Raw genomic sequence first — 18,635 nt, 5'->3', positions numbered from 1 at the left:
TTCTGACATATTTTTAATCACATGTAACATAACCTCAAGCATCCGAGAAAACAAATATACACGTACTCCAGTGCTGCCAACTGTAGCAAAAAATTCTGGTACATTATCGATACGATATTTCAAAGCGATTTCGAGATCAAACGGAACAGAATTTTTATTATTGTTGTTTTTATAATTATTTCATATATTAAATTTAAAAAATACACAAAATTAATAATTCTAATAATTCACATTAGTAAAATAAGACATGTTTTAAATTGATGATTAACTAAAATCAATTTAGATCATTTAAATTTCGGTCGATTGAATACTAATTGTCGCCGGCAAGAGCGATATATCTCGACTCTCAACTCAATGTTATCAATCATAACAAAAATCATTTCATCCTTGTTATTCATCAAATATTAAACAAGAACACCTAACGTCGTAAACGTTTTGAAGCATCCTTTGATTGGCCAATTCGGTAAATTCTATAGGCTTGTTTTCTGTTCCTGCACTAGACTGCACTGGAACGTTCCTTCTTGTTTTCGCTAACTTTGAAACATCTATCTATTTCATTTTAAGTGTACACTTATTTAGAGAGTTCAGGAACAGAAAACAAACGGAATGTGTGATTGGTTAATGAAATGTTTTGAGGTTTTGTAGCACTAGGTGGACCGTTGGCAATAGATTTAAAATTTAGGTGTTTATCCTCTGTCCACCGGTCCGCGTACGAGTTCAGACAGGTCTGCGAGTAGTACGCAGAGCAGCCGTACGTATGCAACGTTGATGAAACGAGAACGAACCTGAGATCTGCGTACGGCTCAATTCGAATTGTTTATTCGCGTTTATGTTAATACCGTTTACTTGTCGCTGGATCATATTCAAGTAAGAAATGGAAGCTAGCTTCACGCAGTGGCGCGACTCTTCGGGTTACCGGGTGGAAGGTGATTCCGTCGTCATCTCCGATAGCGACGAGGAAAATGACTTCATCAACGATTCGAGGAAGATCATCAGCCGAATCATTGACGAGAGCAATGATTTCAACGTGTCGCCGGAAGTCACGCCGAAAAAGTGAGTATTTCATCGATGAGATCGTTGCTATTTCGTCAAAACTAGAAGCTAAAATTCGATGGCATAGCCGCACGGAAATGATCAAAAACAAAAGGGAACCGCACGTCCGCACGACGACCGGTGCGACGGTTGCGTGGATCTTTCCATGATAAACAGGGGAAATTACATTGAACGATATAGTTCACACGATTGTTTTCGAGATGTTGCGCCGACGTCATTAATATTGCGATCCGAGGCGATTAATATCCATAATGCGATCGACATGCCTCGTGTAAAATCAAATCGAATAATTTTTTTCCCGGTATGAGGCTGTCTTGTTCAATATCCATTTTGACTTTGACTATCAAAGCATTTTGAAATCGAGAGCGCGCTCTGTTGCTGTAAATAAGCAAATATCACAACAATGACGGAGTCCGTTTGGGGTCGCCTACGTGTTCATTTTCGTTACTGATATATTTTTTGTGGCCGTCGATTGTATCACAATTGGTCTGCCGAAACAACCACTGTCGTTCCGTGGTTTACTATTCCATTTATTGTTTTTGCATCATGATCAAATTATCTCCGCTCTGTTTAATTACTGAGGACGGGTACCGTTTAAAAAGATACGACACAACAATGAAGTAACGAAAGAGATAGGAAACTTGTAATCGATGTTTAGAAACTCGCGATGTTCTATGTACCATTTGAATCAACATCTCAGTAACATTAAATCGCAAGATTGCTAATGTCACAGCAACACCGCGAAATGTAGATTTTATGTATATTATTTACATTTTATAATTTTCGAAAAAATAAAATAAATATAAAATTAATTTTTAAATTGTTGGAAAGAATCTAAATTTTTAAAAATATTTGAAATTGATACTTTCCTAAAATGTATTATTTATATGTATGTGGATAAATGTATATTATAGAATATCACAAGGATAATTTTAAATAAAAAAACAATGTTATTTTTTAATATTTAAATTTTTTTGCAACTATTTAAAAAAAACTGAACATTTATTCATTTATTTTTTAATAATATAAAAGTAATTGCAACAATATAAAAATAATCCTTAAAATCTTTATGAAATTAAGAATTGTTTCATGTAATTAGATTTGCTTTTATTAACAAATTAAATTTGTATATTATTTTTTATTAAAAATTATATATATTTTTTATAATTATATCATATTGTATAAAATTCAATTCAATTTACATGACCTTCTATTTTTGCTCATTTTTGAATGAAATAAAAAAGATATTGATAATAATTTATTCAATGTTGTTTCAACGTAACATTTCTACATTAATCAATGTAGAAAAATTAATATAGATTTAACATTGAAATGCGTCAGCTTTAAAATATAAAATTAAATCTTTAATTAAAAAAACTAAATTTTTACTATTAATTGCAAATTCTAACGTTTTTTTATAGATACCCTTTAATTAAGTAATCAGCGCTGAAGGAATACAATGCAAATATTTGTTTACATATAAAACATATCATTATATTAAAATAAGATTGAAGTTGAAAAGATCAAATTGAAATAAAAAATAATAGGCAAAAAAGAACAAAGAATTATCTTTATAACCATTTTTTATTTTCCTTGAATTTTATTTAAAAAAAATTTTTTTATATATACAGGAATATGAAATTTAGTGATGATGATGATGATGATACACCAATCGTTCGTCCAGTCAAAAACTGTATTAAAAAGACAAAGAACTATAATATAGATACTGATAACAGTGATTATGAACAGATCAGTAATTATGAAGAAGATGAATATCATTCGATTAATAACATGAATAATTCCGAATCAGGTAAATATTTTCTAACAATTAAATATTACAGCGTCATACACTGTGAGTTTGTGTATCTAACAATGAGACATTAGTTGTTAAAATAGTTTAAAATTTTTGTTTTAATTTTGTTATACAAATACTTTACACAGATATTTAATATAGATATTTTTTTTATGTAAACTCCTGTTTTTTTTTACAGATATTTCGATTTCATATTCACCAACTAAAAGCAAGGGTAAAAAACGAAAAGACGTTACACATGATAATACTAAAGAAGATATAAAAGAGTTGAGACCTAATTCTTCTAGTGATTCTCTAAATAATGTGAGCTTTCTTACTGATAATTCAGACGGAGAAATTAATACTGATGAAATAGCAAAGAAAGATGAAGCATTTCCTGAAGTGACTGCCAAGTTTGATTCACTTATTAATATGAACTTGCTTACTGATAATTCAGATGAGGAAAATAATATCGATGAAATAGCAAAGAAAGATGAAGCATTTCCTGGAGTGACTATCGAGTTGGATTCAGGTATTTTTATTTATAATATCAAATATAAATATCTATAGATTTAAATCCTCCGTTGACACCGTTGCAGATAGTATACGCTTGTTGCTGTACAAAACACGATTGACAAAACATTATGTTCTTTGATCTCATGGGGGGGATATTTTGGACGATCAAAAAAAGTCTTGTTTTTTTTTTTTTTAAGAAGAGAAGCCGATTCCTTCCATTTATCATCTGAAATGTTACTGGAATAATTCAGTCAAAAAATCACCTAAGTTTTCAATGTTAGGTTCTCTTCAGGTCTTTACGATGTTTGCGGAGGATTATCTTTGATCGATATTTTTGATACACAACGTGATATTTTTAAATATTATATTATCTATAGATTCTACTTCTGGACAAAACAGCGATTCCGAATTTGCAAAAACTTTTGCAAAAAAAGAAATTGGTGTTGGAAATATAGATCCGTTACACGCGCAAAAAAGAGCGCTTGCTGTTTTTAAATTAGAGCAGCTTAAAGATGAGACAGCCAAGATGAAAGTAAATATATTTAAAAGATATATTTAATTTTTGATTCAATAATGTAGATAATTTTGATTCATATATACATGTATGTATAGTTTTAAATATACATATATAATGTTTTAGTTATTACTCACTGAAGGAAATGTCGAAATACTACCTGATAAAGGACAAAAATTACAAGAATGCATACGCCAGAAAGAAAAAGAAATGGAGACATTGACATACGAATTAGAAAATAATCCTTTGATACCACTTAATGATCGAAAAACTGAAACAGAAGAAAAATCATATTTAATGAAAAAAGAGATACCATTTCTTAAAGATGAGTCAGACTCAGATTATTTACCATCAGATCATTCACCGTTAGAACGGTCACTGTCAGATCATTCATTAACAGATCATTCGGATCATTCTTCATATTTGGGTATCAACAATATACCAATGAGACCTACCACATCTCCCGAATTAAAGGAATTGGGCAAAAAAGCGCAAGCGACAATGGATAAGGAACTGGCTTTAACAGTTGAGCGATTGCAGGATTTGCACGGATCGCTTGTAGCTCGTCCATTAGAATCAGAAAAAATGGAAGACCCAAGGGGATTAAAAGTGCAATTAATGCCACACCAACAGCATGCTCTCGCTTGGCTTCTATGGCGGGAAGGGCAAAAACCGTCCGGTGGTGTTTTAGGTAAATATTTAAAAAAATAATTATATAATATTAAATTAATTGAATTAATTTTGTTATTGAAAATGTATTTTTTTTTTAATTATAGCTGATGATATGGGTTTGGGCAAGACCTTGACCATGATTGCTTTAATCATGATCACTCTTGCTAAAGAAGATCCTGACAACCAAAGTGATGATAATGATGATGATGACGAAAAATGGAGTAGCGAAAAAAAACCTTTACGTATGTAAAAGTTTTATAAAATTTTATAGGATCTAATAGAAATAAATTCCTGCTTTTTTTTCTATACTTTTTAAAAATATTTGCTTTTTTTTTAAGTCTTTTGAATTGATGAATGCTATAGCATTAATTATAACAACCATGACTTGATATAATAAATGAACTGAAATAATTATGTTAGATATGTGATTATGGTCACAGGTCACAAAGGTGGTACTTTAGTGGTATGTCCCGCCTCCTTATTGTCACAATGGGAAAGTGAAGTGCAGAGCAAGTGTAAACGCGGTCTGTTGTCTATTGAGGTACATCATGGCAGCAATCGACAAACTGTTCCTAAGAGATTGGCGAAAAATGATATAGTTATCACAACCTATAATATACTAGCTCGAGAATACAAAACTAATTCTACTTTATATAAGGTATATTAAAGCTTGCAAATTATTTGATTAACATATAGACAAATAAAAACTTTTTATTAATATGTATAATATATAGATTTGTGTATTTTGATCATAAATTAAAATTGCTTTTTTAGATCAACTGGAAGAGAGTTATACTTGATGAAGCTCATATAGTAAGAAACCACAAGAGTCAACAGTCTGAAGCAGTCTGTGGACTCGTAGCGAGCAAACGATGGGCTCTCACTGGCACGCCTATACAAAATAAGGAATTAGATTTATACGCTCTTCTGAAGTTTCTTAGATGTTCACCGTTCAACGATCTACGCGTTTGGAAGCGATGGGTAGACAATAAGAACGCTGCGGGTCATCAAAGATTGGCGACGGTCATGAAGACATTAATGTTGCGAAGAACTAAACAAGAATTGATGGCAAAAGGCGAGTTAGAAAGTTTACCTGACAAATTTATTGAGGAAGTGGTTGTGCAACTTGACCGTCAAGAGCAATTAGTGTACGAAAAAATTCTAGTTTATTCGCGTACTCTATTCGCACAATTCTTAGCTCAACGCGCGGAGAAAGAACATATGTTCGATTTACATCATGGAAAGTATAATAGGCCTGCTTATCTTTCAAACCCAAGTAAGATTACATTTGAAATAATATGCTGTCTTGTACGTTTGTAAACATCGAAATATATCAATATTAACGCGCAATTTTCTATTTTATTTTTTTTTTAAAGATAAAGAGACTCAATTTACGAAAGCGCAAAACAAATTGTTGGCGATGCATGCCGACGTAAAAACGCACGAGATTTTAGTGCTTTTACTACGATTGCGTCAGGTATGTTGCCACCCGGCATTGATCCATGCAATGCTGGATCAGGAAGACGTGAAACAAAGTGGCATAATGGATATGGAAAACTTGAATCCCGATTTATTGTCTCGAATGAACAACATATCACTTAATGGAATCGATGAAGATGATGCAGAAGAAAGAAACATTGGTATTGATGAAAGAATAACAGAAAATTTACTCACTGCAGAGAATCCGGTGTTTGATGATGATCGTATTAGTTCGAAGGTGAATGATAATTATATAAATTGAAAGGTTTTACTATTTTATACGATTACTGCAATATATCTACAATGATTTAGATGCGGAAACTACTTGATACAGTTAAAGAAATTTTACAAAAAGGTAACGATAAACTTATCATTGTTTCGCAATGGGCAATGTTGTTAGAGGTCATAGCATCACACTTGTCCTCGATAAAAGGTGCTACATATAGCAAATTTACTGGAAGTGTCGCCATTAAAGATCGACAAGTATGGATTATGGATATCGATATATTATTTTATTTTTATTATGTTTTATCCTGTTACACAAAAATTAATGCTTATGGTTTTCTTTCAGAATGTAATAGAATCTTTTAACAGACCAAATTCAGGACCGAGAATCTTGTTGTTGTCTCTTACGGCTGGCGGAGTGGGATTAAACTTGGTAGGCGGTAACTATTTATTACTATTCGATATTCATTGGAATCCACAGTTAGAGTCACAGGCGCAAGATAGAATTTATCGTTTTGGTCAAAAAAAAAATGTCTACGTCTACAAGTTAGTATATCGTTCTTGATATCCACGCATGTATGTTCCTTAAGCTTATTTTAACATCTTTATATTTTTCAGATTTGTTTGTGTTAACACAATAGAAGAGCGTATAAAAGCATTACAAGAACGAAAACTTGAGATAGCGAAGAATGTACTGACTGGCGACAAGGCTGCAGTAGGAAAGCTTACACTAAACGATCTTAAATCGCTATTCGGCTTTTAATCCATTTCATAATAGAATTAACAATAGTGCTTTATGTTATATAAGAATATTGTATTTAATTTTATTTAGTCATAATTCTATAGAATCTATTTTATTTAAGTGTAAAATGTTTTCTACATAAAAATATTTAATAATAATTTTAAAAAGTTTTTGTAACAATACATATTATTAAATGAGATAGATATATCGCTATGTTAATTTTGGATCAGTATTATTTTCTCTAAAATTAATATTAATTTTATCCAAACTTCTCTATTAAAATACGCCTAGACCGTTTACTATTTTACTATTAATTAGACTTTAATTATTGATACATATTATTTTATTTTTTATTGATTTATAAATTCTCTCGTGTCGAGGTATGTCGATGTAATATTTTTGATTAATACAACATTGAAATTCTGTGGAATTTAGTTTCAAATATATTAAACTGTAGAGGATATTTTTTTCAAGCTTAATATATGTGAATATATGTTACTTTGAAAGTTTATTTGAATGGAAAGAGCAGGTTTAATCAATGAATTATAATGAGCTTTCACAATAGTTTTATCACATGATATAGTCAACATTCTTGCATATTTTGTTTATATTATCAGTTAGTTTTAACAAAACTTTTTTGTTGATTGTTATATATTGTGGTACAGGCTATAAAAATATGTTTAAAATATTTAGTCTTGGAGAAATAAAAAAATGATTTTTAGAAAAATTAGAAGTTTTATTTTATAAAAAAGGAGTTTGTCTAAAAGAAAGAGTGAACAATTGAGTTTGCAACTTATTATATTACTATTCAAATAAAGTCCAGTTTAGTATTAATGTTAACATTTTTGGTAAAACCAAGCCCTATTAGTATTAATGTTAACATCTTTAGTAAAACTTATCAAATTTAAATGTATCGAATAAAACATCAAATATTTACATTCTAGCTTAGAATGTCCGTGTCTGATAGTTTGAAATTCTTAAATGTGTAATTCGTATAAAACGTTAAACGTAAGAATAAAATGTAAATGATGGGCTAGTGGCACAGAAAAATTAAAGCAGTAAAAGTATCAACAGTTTGAATTTGCTAAATTTTTGAATGTAATTGGCTAAAATTTTATTACTTAAATTTTTCCATGTGTCGTTAGTAATAGAATATTAAATTAATAAATTTTCCAGACGGCAAAAATAGATCATGTAAAGTGTTTGCTACAAATTTTGTCGGCAATAAAACTACACATACAGGATTTATAATACAGCATATACACTGCGAAATACTGACAAATATATATAAATTTATTAAAAGATGGCAAATTAATAGACATAAAGTAGAATACAATATACAGTTTATACAATTTAATGTAGATTGGCGACAGAAACAGCGGAATTTGCGATTTTAGATTTTACTTTATCTCTGCTACCAGTTTATAGTCAAATTATATCGGAAAGCGCTATCAGCAAAATATGAATTCAATGTGGACATGATTGATGCCATTTAACAATTTCTGATTGAATTTTGTTATCAATCGGTTGGTTTATGGCGTGGATTGTTTCCTCATTGTTCCTCATCAGAATATAATATTTTTAATTATCTGATGACAACCTTTAATAATATTGAATTAATTGTCATCTTATTACATGATATTACATGACCAATTTTATTTCAAAATATTAGTTAATAAATGACAAAAAACTTATTTAAAAAATATAACATTCAAATAAATAAATTGAAATTTGGTTTACTTATATGCATATATAATCAAATATTACAAAAAAGCTTAATATATTATTAAAATTATTTAAGAGGGAGTACAATTTGCTTCAATAAAGTACAATGCGTGTATACGTTACTTAGTAACATTTTTGACTCGTCTTGTTGAGATTTGTGCATATTTTTATTTAATAACAAATTTACAACACCTGGAGGTATCCCAGCTGTTGAAAACATGTTAAAATACGGTGCTAAAATACTTGAAGTTTCATTACATAGTACAACAACACAATTGTTAAGAAGTAAAGATAGCGTTAGATAACTAAACAATACATTTTCATCTTTATGCATAAGAGAAATAACGCCTTTTGTTGTGTGAAAGCTGCTTATCTCAAATTTTTCATCTTGATAGCAACATAATATATCTTCAAGTACATTTGAATGTCTTATCCATTCTGCCACATGTGTTGCTAACAGAAATTTACTGAAGAAAAAAAATACATTTTTTAAGTTTTACTAAAAAGATATATAAAGATATATATATGTATAAAAGATTGTATAAAAATATATGAAAATTTTCCAATGAATAAACACCCATACCCATTGCATTGTAATGTATGTACAAGAGTCGTCAAGATCTTTAGTTTAGAATTCAAAGGCAAAATTCTCCAATCTTTGTTTGCTTTTATAGCAGACGTTGTGCATCTGTTAAAATCTTCCCTACAATAAATTAAACACAAGTTTTGTGTGTGAATTTTATTAAGTTTGTTAACTCTAAAAATTATAGTTAAAAGGTTTAAAGATACGAAAAATACATTCATACCATGTTGCCTGTGCATATATATTGTCATTGGATTTCCAATATGTTTTCTTTACAGGTTCTTGCCATCTGCCATCATAAAAAAGATAATAAACTGAACCTGTACACGTGTTTAAATTTATTTTATCTCCAAAAGTTTGAAATGCTTCTTCATCATAAGTATCTGATCGAAGCAAGTCAAAAGTAGAAAAGCCTTTGAAAGGTAATACGATACCATAACAAAACTCGAAGTTTGCATTTATGAATGTAATGGTTTTCTGTTGGAAACAAGAAATTGTTTTAATAAAACTTTAAACAATTTGGTAAATTTGTATTACATCGTTTAAACAGTAATACATACGTTTAATTTCATTGCTAATGCTTTTGCAGCTGTAATATCTTCTGACCATATAGACATTAAACTTAAATTTGAGTAATCTAAAGAAACTTGAAAATCTTCTGAGAAAAATTCAAGTAATTCTTCTTTTGAACGAAATGTATAAATGGGCAAATTCATGATTGAAACATATTTACAATTTTGTTCCAAGAGCCATATAAATTTCTCTTTTATTGTTTCTTGAACCATAATTTTCTTTATTTTTAACAGAAGATAAGGTTTAATGTTCAAACAGCTAATAACTGCACATAAATCTGAATCTTGGAACACAATCATCTCAATGATTTTATCTAAGCAAATTAAAAAAAAATGTCGATTAAAGTTAAAAAAAAAAAAATTTCTTAACTATCTTGAATATGAATATATTTACCTGAAATTAATGATTTATAAGATTCTTGGTGTTCTTGTTTTTCCATGCATGAACCTTTACTAAAAAATAAAAAAATGTCTACAAAATGGATAACGTCAATTTTAACAATAATAAGAATTTATATATATATGTATACATATATAGACAATTATTAGTATAATTTTAAAATGTATTATTTTTACTAAGGATAATTACATTATGGCCATTTTTAAAAATGATGGAATTTGCTCGAAATAATCTTCGAATATAATAAACATATATATTACACTTAGATCATGCAAAGAGCAGTCATTGTCTAAAAAATAGAGGATATAAGAATTTCATTATAAATAGATTAAATAATATAAAAAATAAAGAAACAAAACATATATTATAACAGTTGCGCAATCACAAGAATATTATTAATACATACAAACTTACGACTAAACATCATTTTTGCATTGATACTGTATAAGTATTCCAGAAGGTTGGTAACTTCATCCACATGATCACAAGCAGATTTGAAAATCGTTAAATTCTCTTCTATTATAGACGCTGTTTTGGAGAATCTGCAAGAAGATAAATGCAAAAAGAAGGTAAATTAACAAAAAAGCAATTTACATTTTTTTAAATGACTGATTCTAGAATTAAGTTTTTATATTTACCTATCTGCGAAATTATCAGCATTCTTAATTTCCAATTCGCTATGTAAAGTGGATATCTTTTCTATTGCTTCCTAACAACGCACATAAAAAATATACAGTACGAAACATTTTACTAGAACGGTCATAAATTAAGCTCTCCGTCTTCAACATGCTTCACAATTTCTCAAAGGTATTTACCATATATATATATTGTTCATATCTGTACTCACCTGCCTGTTGATCTTATATTTAATATATTCTAAGGCTTCATAATATCGGTGCACAGTTGCAATTTGCTCAGACATTTTATTGATCTTGATTATTAACTAGTTTCTTACAATATTAAAAAAGAAATATGCATATGCGATCGTTATTATCTTTGTACGACGGTAATAACAACGGACGAAAATGATCTCGTATTTGCGAAAAGAAGACACTTTGATTTGACAGACTAGTAACAGTACAGAGTGCTCTATAGATCTTTCCACTGTATGTACTAGTATATATATCACTGTAAAGATCAAAAGGATAAATATCACGTGATCTAAACAGCATGTAACATATGTTTACATATTATGAAGATCTTTTGCTCCAATTTTAAGAACAAGAATTATATTATTAGAGACAATTCTAACAGCACACTTTATCCAAAGAAAAGTGGTCTCAAGGTCATACAGACGTTTATTTTTGAACGTTTCACGGACGTTCCATAGACATTCCATGGTTCGTTGTTTCTCTCAATTTAAATGTATAAAGTATTTAAATGTATAAGTATTATATATCTGTAGGTAAAATATCATTTGTCTACATGTGTAAAGATAGAAAACAGATCAAGAGAAGAAAAGTACGATCATTACAGTATTATGTTGAAGCATTCGTTTAAATTTGGCAGTTAAAATCTCCTTTTTTGCCATATGATCCATATTTAAATCGCCACTCCTGTAGAACAAATCGCAAGATGTATTGAAATCGTCTCTCCCCCTCCTTCCTCCTTTTCCTGGAAACTCCCACTAGCAAGTTCCCAGGAATTAGTAGTCTCTAACCTCTGGATAAAATGTGCCTCGAATGAACTGAAATTTGGAAAGAGAAAGGGGAGAAAGCAGTGAACAATTGTTGACAATCACATTCAATGTGTGCTCATCACCTACATTAGAGATCATTGGAAGATTAATCGTAGCAATGATAAATTATTGCGACACACATATTACGCGAAACAGCGCATTACAGAGTAACGATTCTATCAAAGCAGTGACAACCTTTTTATTAAGATAGTTAAAGAAGCAGTATCCTGCGTCTCAATGCAATAAATACATTTAAATATAAAAGAAAGAGAAGAGAAAATCACAAAGTGACAATGGATTTGTCGACTGTACCTCTTGTCGCAACTACTGTTGTGAGCCGACAAGTTATTGCAACTATGCTGAATCCTATGAAAGTTTTACCAAGTGATAATGGTTTGCCAAGGTATTTAATTTACTCATGATTTAATGATATAGATAGGCATTTCCAAAAATGTTATGTGATGTTAAATTAATTTATAACAAATTACAAGGGATTGGAGGGGCTTGGCGCATCTGTTAGAGCTCAGTCCAGAACTTGTGTCGCTGCTAGTGTCACATTCTGATCCATTGATGCACATGTTCACACTGTTGGAGAAAAATCAAAAAAACATTACAATAAAAAATTTTCAAGTAATGATGGAACAAATGGATAGATGGGACATTATTGATGATACTGAAGCTTTGTTTGGTATGTACTAAATGTGAAAAAAAAAACAATCTATATATTCTTTAAGATTCATAGTTTGATAAAAATATATAAAAATGTAAAAATGAATATGATTGAAAAATAGCTCTATGAGTGTTCAATAATTTTTTTTATTATTATTAATTGGTTTTTGCACTTAATCTGATAAAGAATCAAAGATAAGAATCGATTATATTAAAAAAAATCATTCAGTGCTCATTGAGTTGCTTTTTCCACTAAACACAGCCAGCTTTTCATAATTATAATTATTAACTGAAGATTTATTGATATAGAAAGTGACGCTGAGAGATATTTGGAACACCAACAAAGAGCTCAAGTGTCAGCAGAGCCAATAGATGAATGTGCTGATCAGGAAATACTTACATTAGGTTTGTAATAAATGATTTATAACACTTTAAGTCAGATTACTTTGCAATACAATTCAATATAATTATATTTGTGTTGTATGCATAATTGTATGTAACTGCATAACATGTGTTTCTTTAGGTGATATTCACAGATTAAAGCAAGGTCTAGAAACACAATATTATGATGCATTTCTTTTGTATGCAGAAGAGGATATTGATTTTGCGACTGAGATGGTAGATAAGCTTGAGACCCAGTTCAATCTAAAGGTATTGCAGATAACTGAAATCCTATGTAATATATGATTTCATTTTACAAAAGTTTAGATAAAATTAAACTGTTATCGCTTTCAGCTGTGCTTGAAAGATCGAGATTTAGTTGCTGGTGTAGAATTCGAGCACGAAGCGGTAATGAAGTTAATATCTGAACGATGTAATAGATTACTTATTATAGTATCACCGAGCTTTCTGAAAAGTTCAGCAAACAAATTTTTCTTAAACTATACTCAAGCCTTAAGTATCGGTACGTTTTTAAATTGTCTCTTTTGAAACGCATTTTGTAATTAGTATTCTAAGAATTCTAAGAAACTGTTTTTTTTTTCTTAGAAAAGCGACAGAGAAAAATTATACCCTGTATATACAAAAGCTGTGAATTACCATTGCAACTGAAATATATATTTAATTTGGATTACAACCGTAAAGGATTATATGATTTTTGGGGCAAGTTACGTGATTCTATACAAGCTCCAAATTCTTTAGCTACAAGGTAATTTAACTTTTGTTTAATTTGATTCTAATACATCAACAAATTATTTTAAAAACACAGATATACTTTAATTTCACAGCAGTTCAATTCAAGAAGGAAAAAACAGTGTAATACAAGAGAGTACAGAAGTAAAGAAAATATTGCCTGATAAATATAATGATATACTTCACATTACTCAAAAAACAAATGAAGAAACATTAAAATATCCACAAGAGAAGAGTGAAAATTGTGAAACTATTGTGAAAGCAAGTGATATAAAAACTCTAAATGTCAGTGGTAAAAAGAATAAGACATTGTTATCATGGAACAAAATCACTTCAAATTGGAAGACAAAGCAGACCAAGAAAAATAATCAGTTATCTACAGAGGCACTCGTTCAAAACCTGCCATCGGTAGATAATTTATCGGTAGATAGCTTAGATTTATCAAGTACTCATGAGTATAAGGAAAAGAAAACAAAATTATTTAGTAAATTCACAAAAAAAAGAATTGCTCTAAAGACTTAATGACAGATCTTTGTACAAAGGATTACATACAAAATTCTATTTTATATATTTTTACATGTGCAGAAAGAGTATATTTAAGTATTTAATCAATATAATAAATTTAGAAATGAGTTTTATATGACAGTCATACATATCCCACAGAAGGTTGTAATGTTAAGAATATTTTATTACTGATAAACAATATAAATACACTATACGCTACTTTTCTGAAATTATTGATTAAATTTAGTATTTTGTCACTGGAATAACAGTAAAATTAGTTGTTCTATGTATATAAGAAGTACACTAAGAAATTTATACACATTAAGCAATGTAAGATTATTGTTTATATATAGATTATATATTTTATATATATGTTAATGTATGTACATTTTTATTCATATATAAGAAATATTAAAAATATATCAAGTTTTAAATGATATCAAATTTTTATTTATGTAAATAATCTATGGAATCATCAAGGATTCAGATTTCATAAAAAATAGAGAAAATTATATTCTACATTTTTATTTGTAATACTATATAATTTTATTTTATCAATATTAAAGTTACAAATACATTAACGAGTTTATAACGTCAAATTAAATTAATGAGAAATGGCAATACCGAAAGCAGTTCGTAGTGCTCATGCTCAATAATTTTCCGGGTGAATATATAAATTTTTACAAGATTCCTCAAATTATGCGTTGAATTATTTTTTGGGACTTAAAACACTATTTTTTTTAAAGAACTCCGAATGTAATATCACACAAAATTGTTAATTAATTAAATTTTTTTATGCTTAAGAGAATCCTAAAATACTGGTCGCATTACAGAATTAATTAATTTTTGAATTAGTTTGACAAATCACAAAATCCTTTTGTAGAATAAAAATACGTACCAAAAAAGCTTGGACAGGATAGATTTTATGAGAAAATCGAAAGAAAGAAGGAAGCCTGAGAATGGTCATGCCCACGATAGTTGATACGACGCCATCTTTACAACGTGAACATACACTACGATGCCGTTGGCATACCTAGTGAAGAGACCGCTGAGAGCGTGTACACGAATTTCAAAATTTTCTTATCCTACTTAAAGACTTTCGCGCGATTGACTGATTCGTCGCACTGTACCAATGATAATTCAGGCAAACGCAATGAGAACAAGGTGCAAATACCGAATGGTAGAGACGAATAAAGAGTAGATATAAATACAAATTGACTCACTGTTCGCCGCTGGTCGCTCTGTCCAGCTCCGTCTCGGCCGTACCTCTCGAACATTCGAGATTCAAGATTTTCCTCACGACAATCCTCCTCTTGATCTACACTTGGCATGAACGCGCAACCCTTCGTTTTTTTATACTCTCAGTACTCACGCATATCGGAAACTTGAGATAGAAGGCAAAGGAGAAGATACGAAATACGATTAAACGCGACACGACTGCGCACCATACAACGTACGCGATACCACAGATGTTTGCACAAACACCTGACACTTTATGCTCAACACTCCACGGCACTCTCGAAGCACTTGTTCGCGTCAAAAACTCATACAAGACAACGAAGATGCGAGTTGAACTGCGCCGCGACGCGCCGCGACTTTCCGCTTTCTGCCTAGCCGACCGATTGCTGCCACTGCGTAACGGCGTGACTGGCGCGTGGCCGCGCCTGCGCGTCGCTACCACCGCTGCTACGCAGTAGCCAGTAGCGCCTAGCGCTAGGAGTCACCAGTAGTCGGTCGGTTAGGGAGCACGGCGGAAGGTCGCGGCGCGTCGCGGCGCAGTTCAACTCACATCTTCGTCGTCTCGTACGAGTTTTTGATGCGACCAAATGTTTTGAAAGTGCCGTGGAATATCGAGAGTAAAGTAAAGCGTCGGGTGTTCGTGCCAACATCCGTCGTATCGGATACGATGCGAAGTCGCGTCGCGTTCAAGTATCTTCTCCGTTGCTATTGTACCTTAAGTTTCCGACGCGCGTGAATACCAAGAGTGTCGAAGGGTCGCGCGTTCGTGCCAAATGTGAATCAAGACGAATCATCCTAAGGAGGGTCTTGGATCTTCTGTAACTTTCAGACTGTATAAAACGGTCTACAGTCGGTTTTGATGTCGCGTCAAATTAATATCAAAAATATTACTCTGATCGAGGTAAACATTCATAACGTAACAATACTAGCATAACGTAAACAATATTAGGTAAAAAAATCTTTGTAGACGTCATCTTGAGATCTACAGCACAAATATGCGGCACAGTCTGCTTTTTTGTATGATGGTAAAATACATTGTGTTCCATTATCCGTCGATTTTTACGTTGCATAAATTACCATACGGTTTGCTCGACGCGTTTCAGCTTGCGAGCAAGGTCTCGAGATGTCGATGCGGTCGCGCGAACTCCCGCGTGGCGTCGCTCCCGTACGCGCCTGATCGGTGGCGATCGTGGAATGGGATTCCAATATGGCAGCCGTCGTGTTAGCCGCACAAGTCAGTGTCGCGGAAATGTTTTGAACTCGCTGAGCAGGCAACCGCGACGACCGGCCGACGTGCGACGCATAGGTTAGTAGGACGACGTGTAAACGTGCCGGCAGCGTTTCGCGGTCGATCGACCGGCACGCGTCGCGCAAAACCTCCGCGAGGAATCCGGGCTGCCTTCGCGATCACGGTCGCGCGCGTTTTCTCCGCTGTCCGCTGTCGCCGCGCGGTTCCGCGTTATCGCGCTCCTCGCGGCCGCGGGGTCCGATCCGACGTCACCGATGTCACCGCGGTCGCGTGGACCGTGGCTCGGCACGAGGGTTCGGCGCGCGAGACAGCGTGTTCCGGACGCGTTCCCGTTTTTCGCACGACGCCGCACCGCACCGCGTCCAGATCATCCGCATTGTGTACATTTACGACGATGTGCACGTATTTCCCTCTCTGTCAGTCGCGCTGATCCCCCGCGATCGTCCGTCTCTCCCTTTCTCGCTCTCTTTCTCCCTCACGTCGCGAACGCATCGTCCTCGCGTCAGGTGTGCAACTGCCGTCAGTGCCGTCGGCACTTTTCCGTAGGTGCGTGTGTGCATGCATCTTTCTCTGCATTCGTGTGTGTATGTGTGTGTGTGGGTGTGTGTGCTGTGCGTGGCTGGGTGACGCGTGAATGTACGAATTTGTTTTGGAAATGTCACTCACGTCTGTCTTCGCCTTCCTCCCTTCCCCTCCCGTCCCTTCGCAACCCCGGGCTTTAAATTCCTACGTGTCTCTCCTGTCATGTGTCGCGCGGTCGACTGTCGCCGCGTATGCATGCGTGCGTGGGTGCGTGTTTGGGCGTCAAGAATCCGTTCGTCGCCGCTGTTGGTGGTCCACGACGCGTCTTCTTCCGCCTTCCGCCTCCTGCTGCAACGGTGTACATCCTGAGACGGGACCACGTCGCAGAACTCCGCGTGCATCATGACACCTGGACCCGGCGACGTTCGGTGAGTCTACGATCTTCTTTCTTATCAGCTTATTATTTTCGAGCAGTCTGCTTTCGTCACAAGTGTCTTCTGTGAACACGAAACGCGCTCCCCTTCTTGCCAAGATTAAACTTTTGTTTCTTAATCTTCTGTGTTCGAGTCTTTTTCGACCAGAACGCTTTTAAATCATTCTCGTGGTATTAGAGTATTATTAACAAAAAGTTTAAGCTTCGCGATTTTTCTGAATATATATAGTATTTTGATGTATTTAGTGAATAGAGTAATTATTACAGTATACAAAAATGTAACAACACTGTGATTCTAATACCATAAGAACTCCCCAACAAAAATATTTGGGTTGAAGAAAACCCGGACACAGAATGTAAAAATCTGTGACTTCTGAAAACATTAGTTGTCTCGATATTTTTTTAAAAGGAAAATCTTCAAGTTGATTTAAAGAAATTTTTCATAACATCTTTTAATACGTACATTTTGCATATTATTTTCTAGCAATTAACGTAATGATAATGACAGAAAGAATGTTAGCATGGTAGCAAAATTTTTATTATAGCTTTCTCGTACATGTGTATTAAGCTTTGCAAATGGACCAAAATTTTTTTTACTTTTTTTAAAAATAATTGGCGAATAAAAATCTGTGATAAAACTGCAATCACATTAGCTGCAATTATCGATGAAATTGTTTAGAACAATCTCGGTTTACTTCAAACTAATCGTATGACTTGTATGATTAAATTTAAATTCCGCCGGGAGAAGAAAAAATTTAAACAAAGATTTAAACCATTTTCATTTTAATACATAAACTATTTTTAAACCATTTTTTATTTTTTAACTTTTTAAATTAATTTTTGCACGGAACCTTACATCCTTCATGTACAATTTTATCATAATAAAGATAATAAATTAAAGTTAAATTAATTACAAATTATAGTAACATTTTACCGT

The 18,635-nt window shown here is 32.4% G+C and overlaps 5 protein-coding genes across 5 annotated transcripts in view; 4 read left to right on the top strand and 1 right to left on the bottom strand.

Annotated features, from left to right (window-relative positions):
- Positions 1 to 677: 677 nt before the first annotated feature.
- On the top strand, positions 678 to 7,213 carry LOC105201137 (transcription termination factor 2). Its single transcript, XM_011169037.3, has 12 exons — positions 678 to 1,053; positions 2,685 to 2,863; positions 3,045 to 3,377; positions 3,739 to 3,893; positions 4,002 to 4,566; positions 4,652 to 4,789; positions 4,988 to 5,205; positions 5,322 to 5,823; positions 5,924 to 6,264; positions 6,339 to 6,509; positions 6,598 to 6,797; positions 6,870 to 7,213. Exons 1-12 carry the CDS (start codon positions 875 to 877, stop codon positions 7,012 to 7,014), a joined length of 3,126 nt encoding a protein of 1,041 aa, XP_011167339.1. The 5' UTR covers positions 678 to 874; the 3' UTR covers positions 7,015 to 7,213.
- Positions 7,214 to 8,712: 1,499 nt separating this feature from the next.
- Positions 8,713 to 11,494, bottom strand: LOC105201230. Its single transcript, XM_011169182.3, has 9 exons — positions 11,121 to 11,494; positions 10,912 to 10,982; positions 10,688 to 10,815; positions 10,463 to 10,562; positions 10,268 to 10,326; positions 9,862 to 10,187; positions 9,525 to 9,778; positions 9,302 to 9,421; positions 8,713 to 9,185 (listed from the first exon to the last, which is right to left on the bottom strand). The coding sequence occupies exons 1-9, from the start codon at positions 11,193 to 11,195 to the stop codon at positions 8,786 to 8,788; spliced, it is 1,533 nt and encodes a 510-aa protein (XP_011167484.1). The 5' UTR covers positions 11,196 to 11,494; the 3' UTR covers positions 8,713 to 8,785.
- A 328-nt stretch (positions 11,495 to 11,822) lies between these two features.
- Positions 11,823 to 14,485, top strand: LOC105201138 (myeloid differentiation primary response protein MyD88). The gene is made up of 7 exons (XM_011169038.3): positions 11,823 to 12,354; positions 12,443 to 12,639; positions 12,930 to 13,025; positions 13,144 to 13,271; positions 13,356 to 13,524; positions 13,608 to 13,767; positions 13,847 to 14,485. Exons 1-7 carry the CDS (start codon positions 12,245 to 12,247, stop codon positions 14,271 to 14,273), a joined length of 1,287 nt encoding a protein of 428 aa, XP_011167340.1. The 5' UTR covers positions 11,823 to 12,244; the 3' UTR covers positions 14,274 to 14,485.
- Positions 14,486 to 16,667: 2,182 nt separating this feature from the next.
- The window catches only part of LOC105201139 (neurocalcin homolog), a 203,610-nt gene continuing 201,642 nt past the window's right edge, over positions 16,668 to 18,635 (top strand). The window contains exon 1 of the mRNA XM_011169040.3: positions 16,668 to 16,800. The gene's annotated coding sequence lies outside the window, so the exon portion shown is untranslated. The remainder of the gene's footprint in view (positions 16,801 to 18,635) is intronic.
- LOC105201140 (neuronal calcium sensor 2) overlaps positions 16,817 to 18,635 on the top strand; it is a 185,967-nt gene continuing 184,148 nt past the window's right edge. Inside the window, exon 1 of the mRNA XM_011169042.3 lies at positions 16,817 to 17,693. Within this exon, the coding sequence (XP_011167344.2) occupies positions 17,517 to 17,693 (177 nt within the window). The 5' untranslated portion in view covers positions 16,817 to 17,516. The remainder of the gene's footprint in view (positions 17,694 to 18,635) is intronic.

Source organism: Solenopsis invicta, chromosome 1, assembly GCF_016802725.1.
Source record: "Solenopsis invicta isolate M01_SB chromosome 1, UNIL_Sinv_3.0, whole genome shotgun sequence".
Lineage (NCBI taxonomy): Eukaryota > Metazoa > Arthropoda > Insecta > Hymenoptera > Formicidae > Solenopsis > Solenopsis invicta.
Note: the sequence above shows the minus strand (reverse complement) of the source record. Positions and strands in the feature narration are given on the sequence as shown.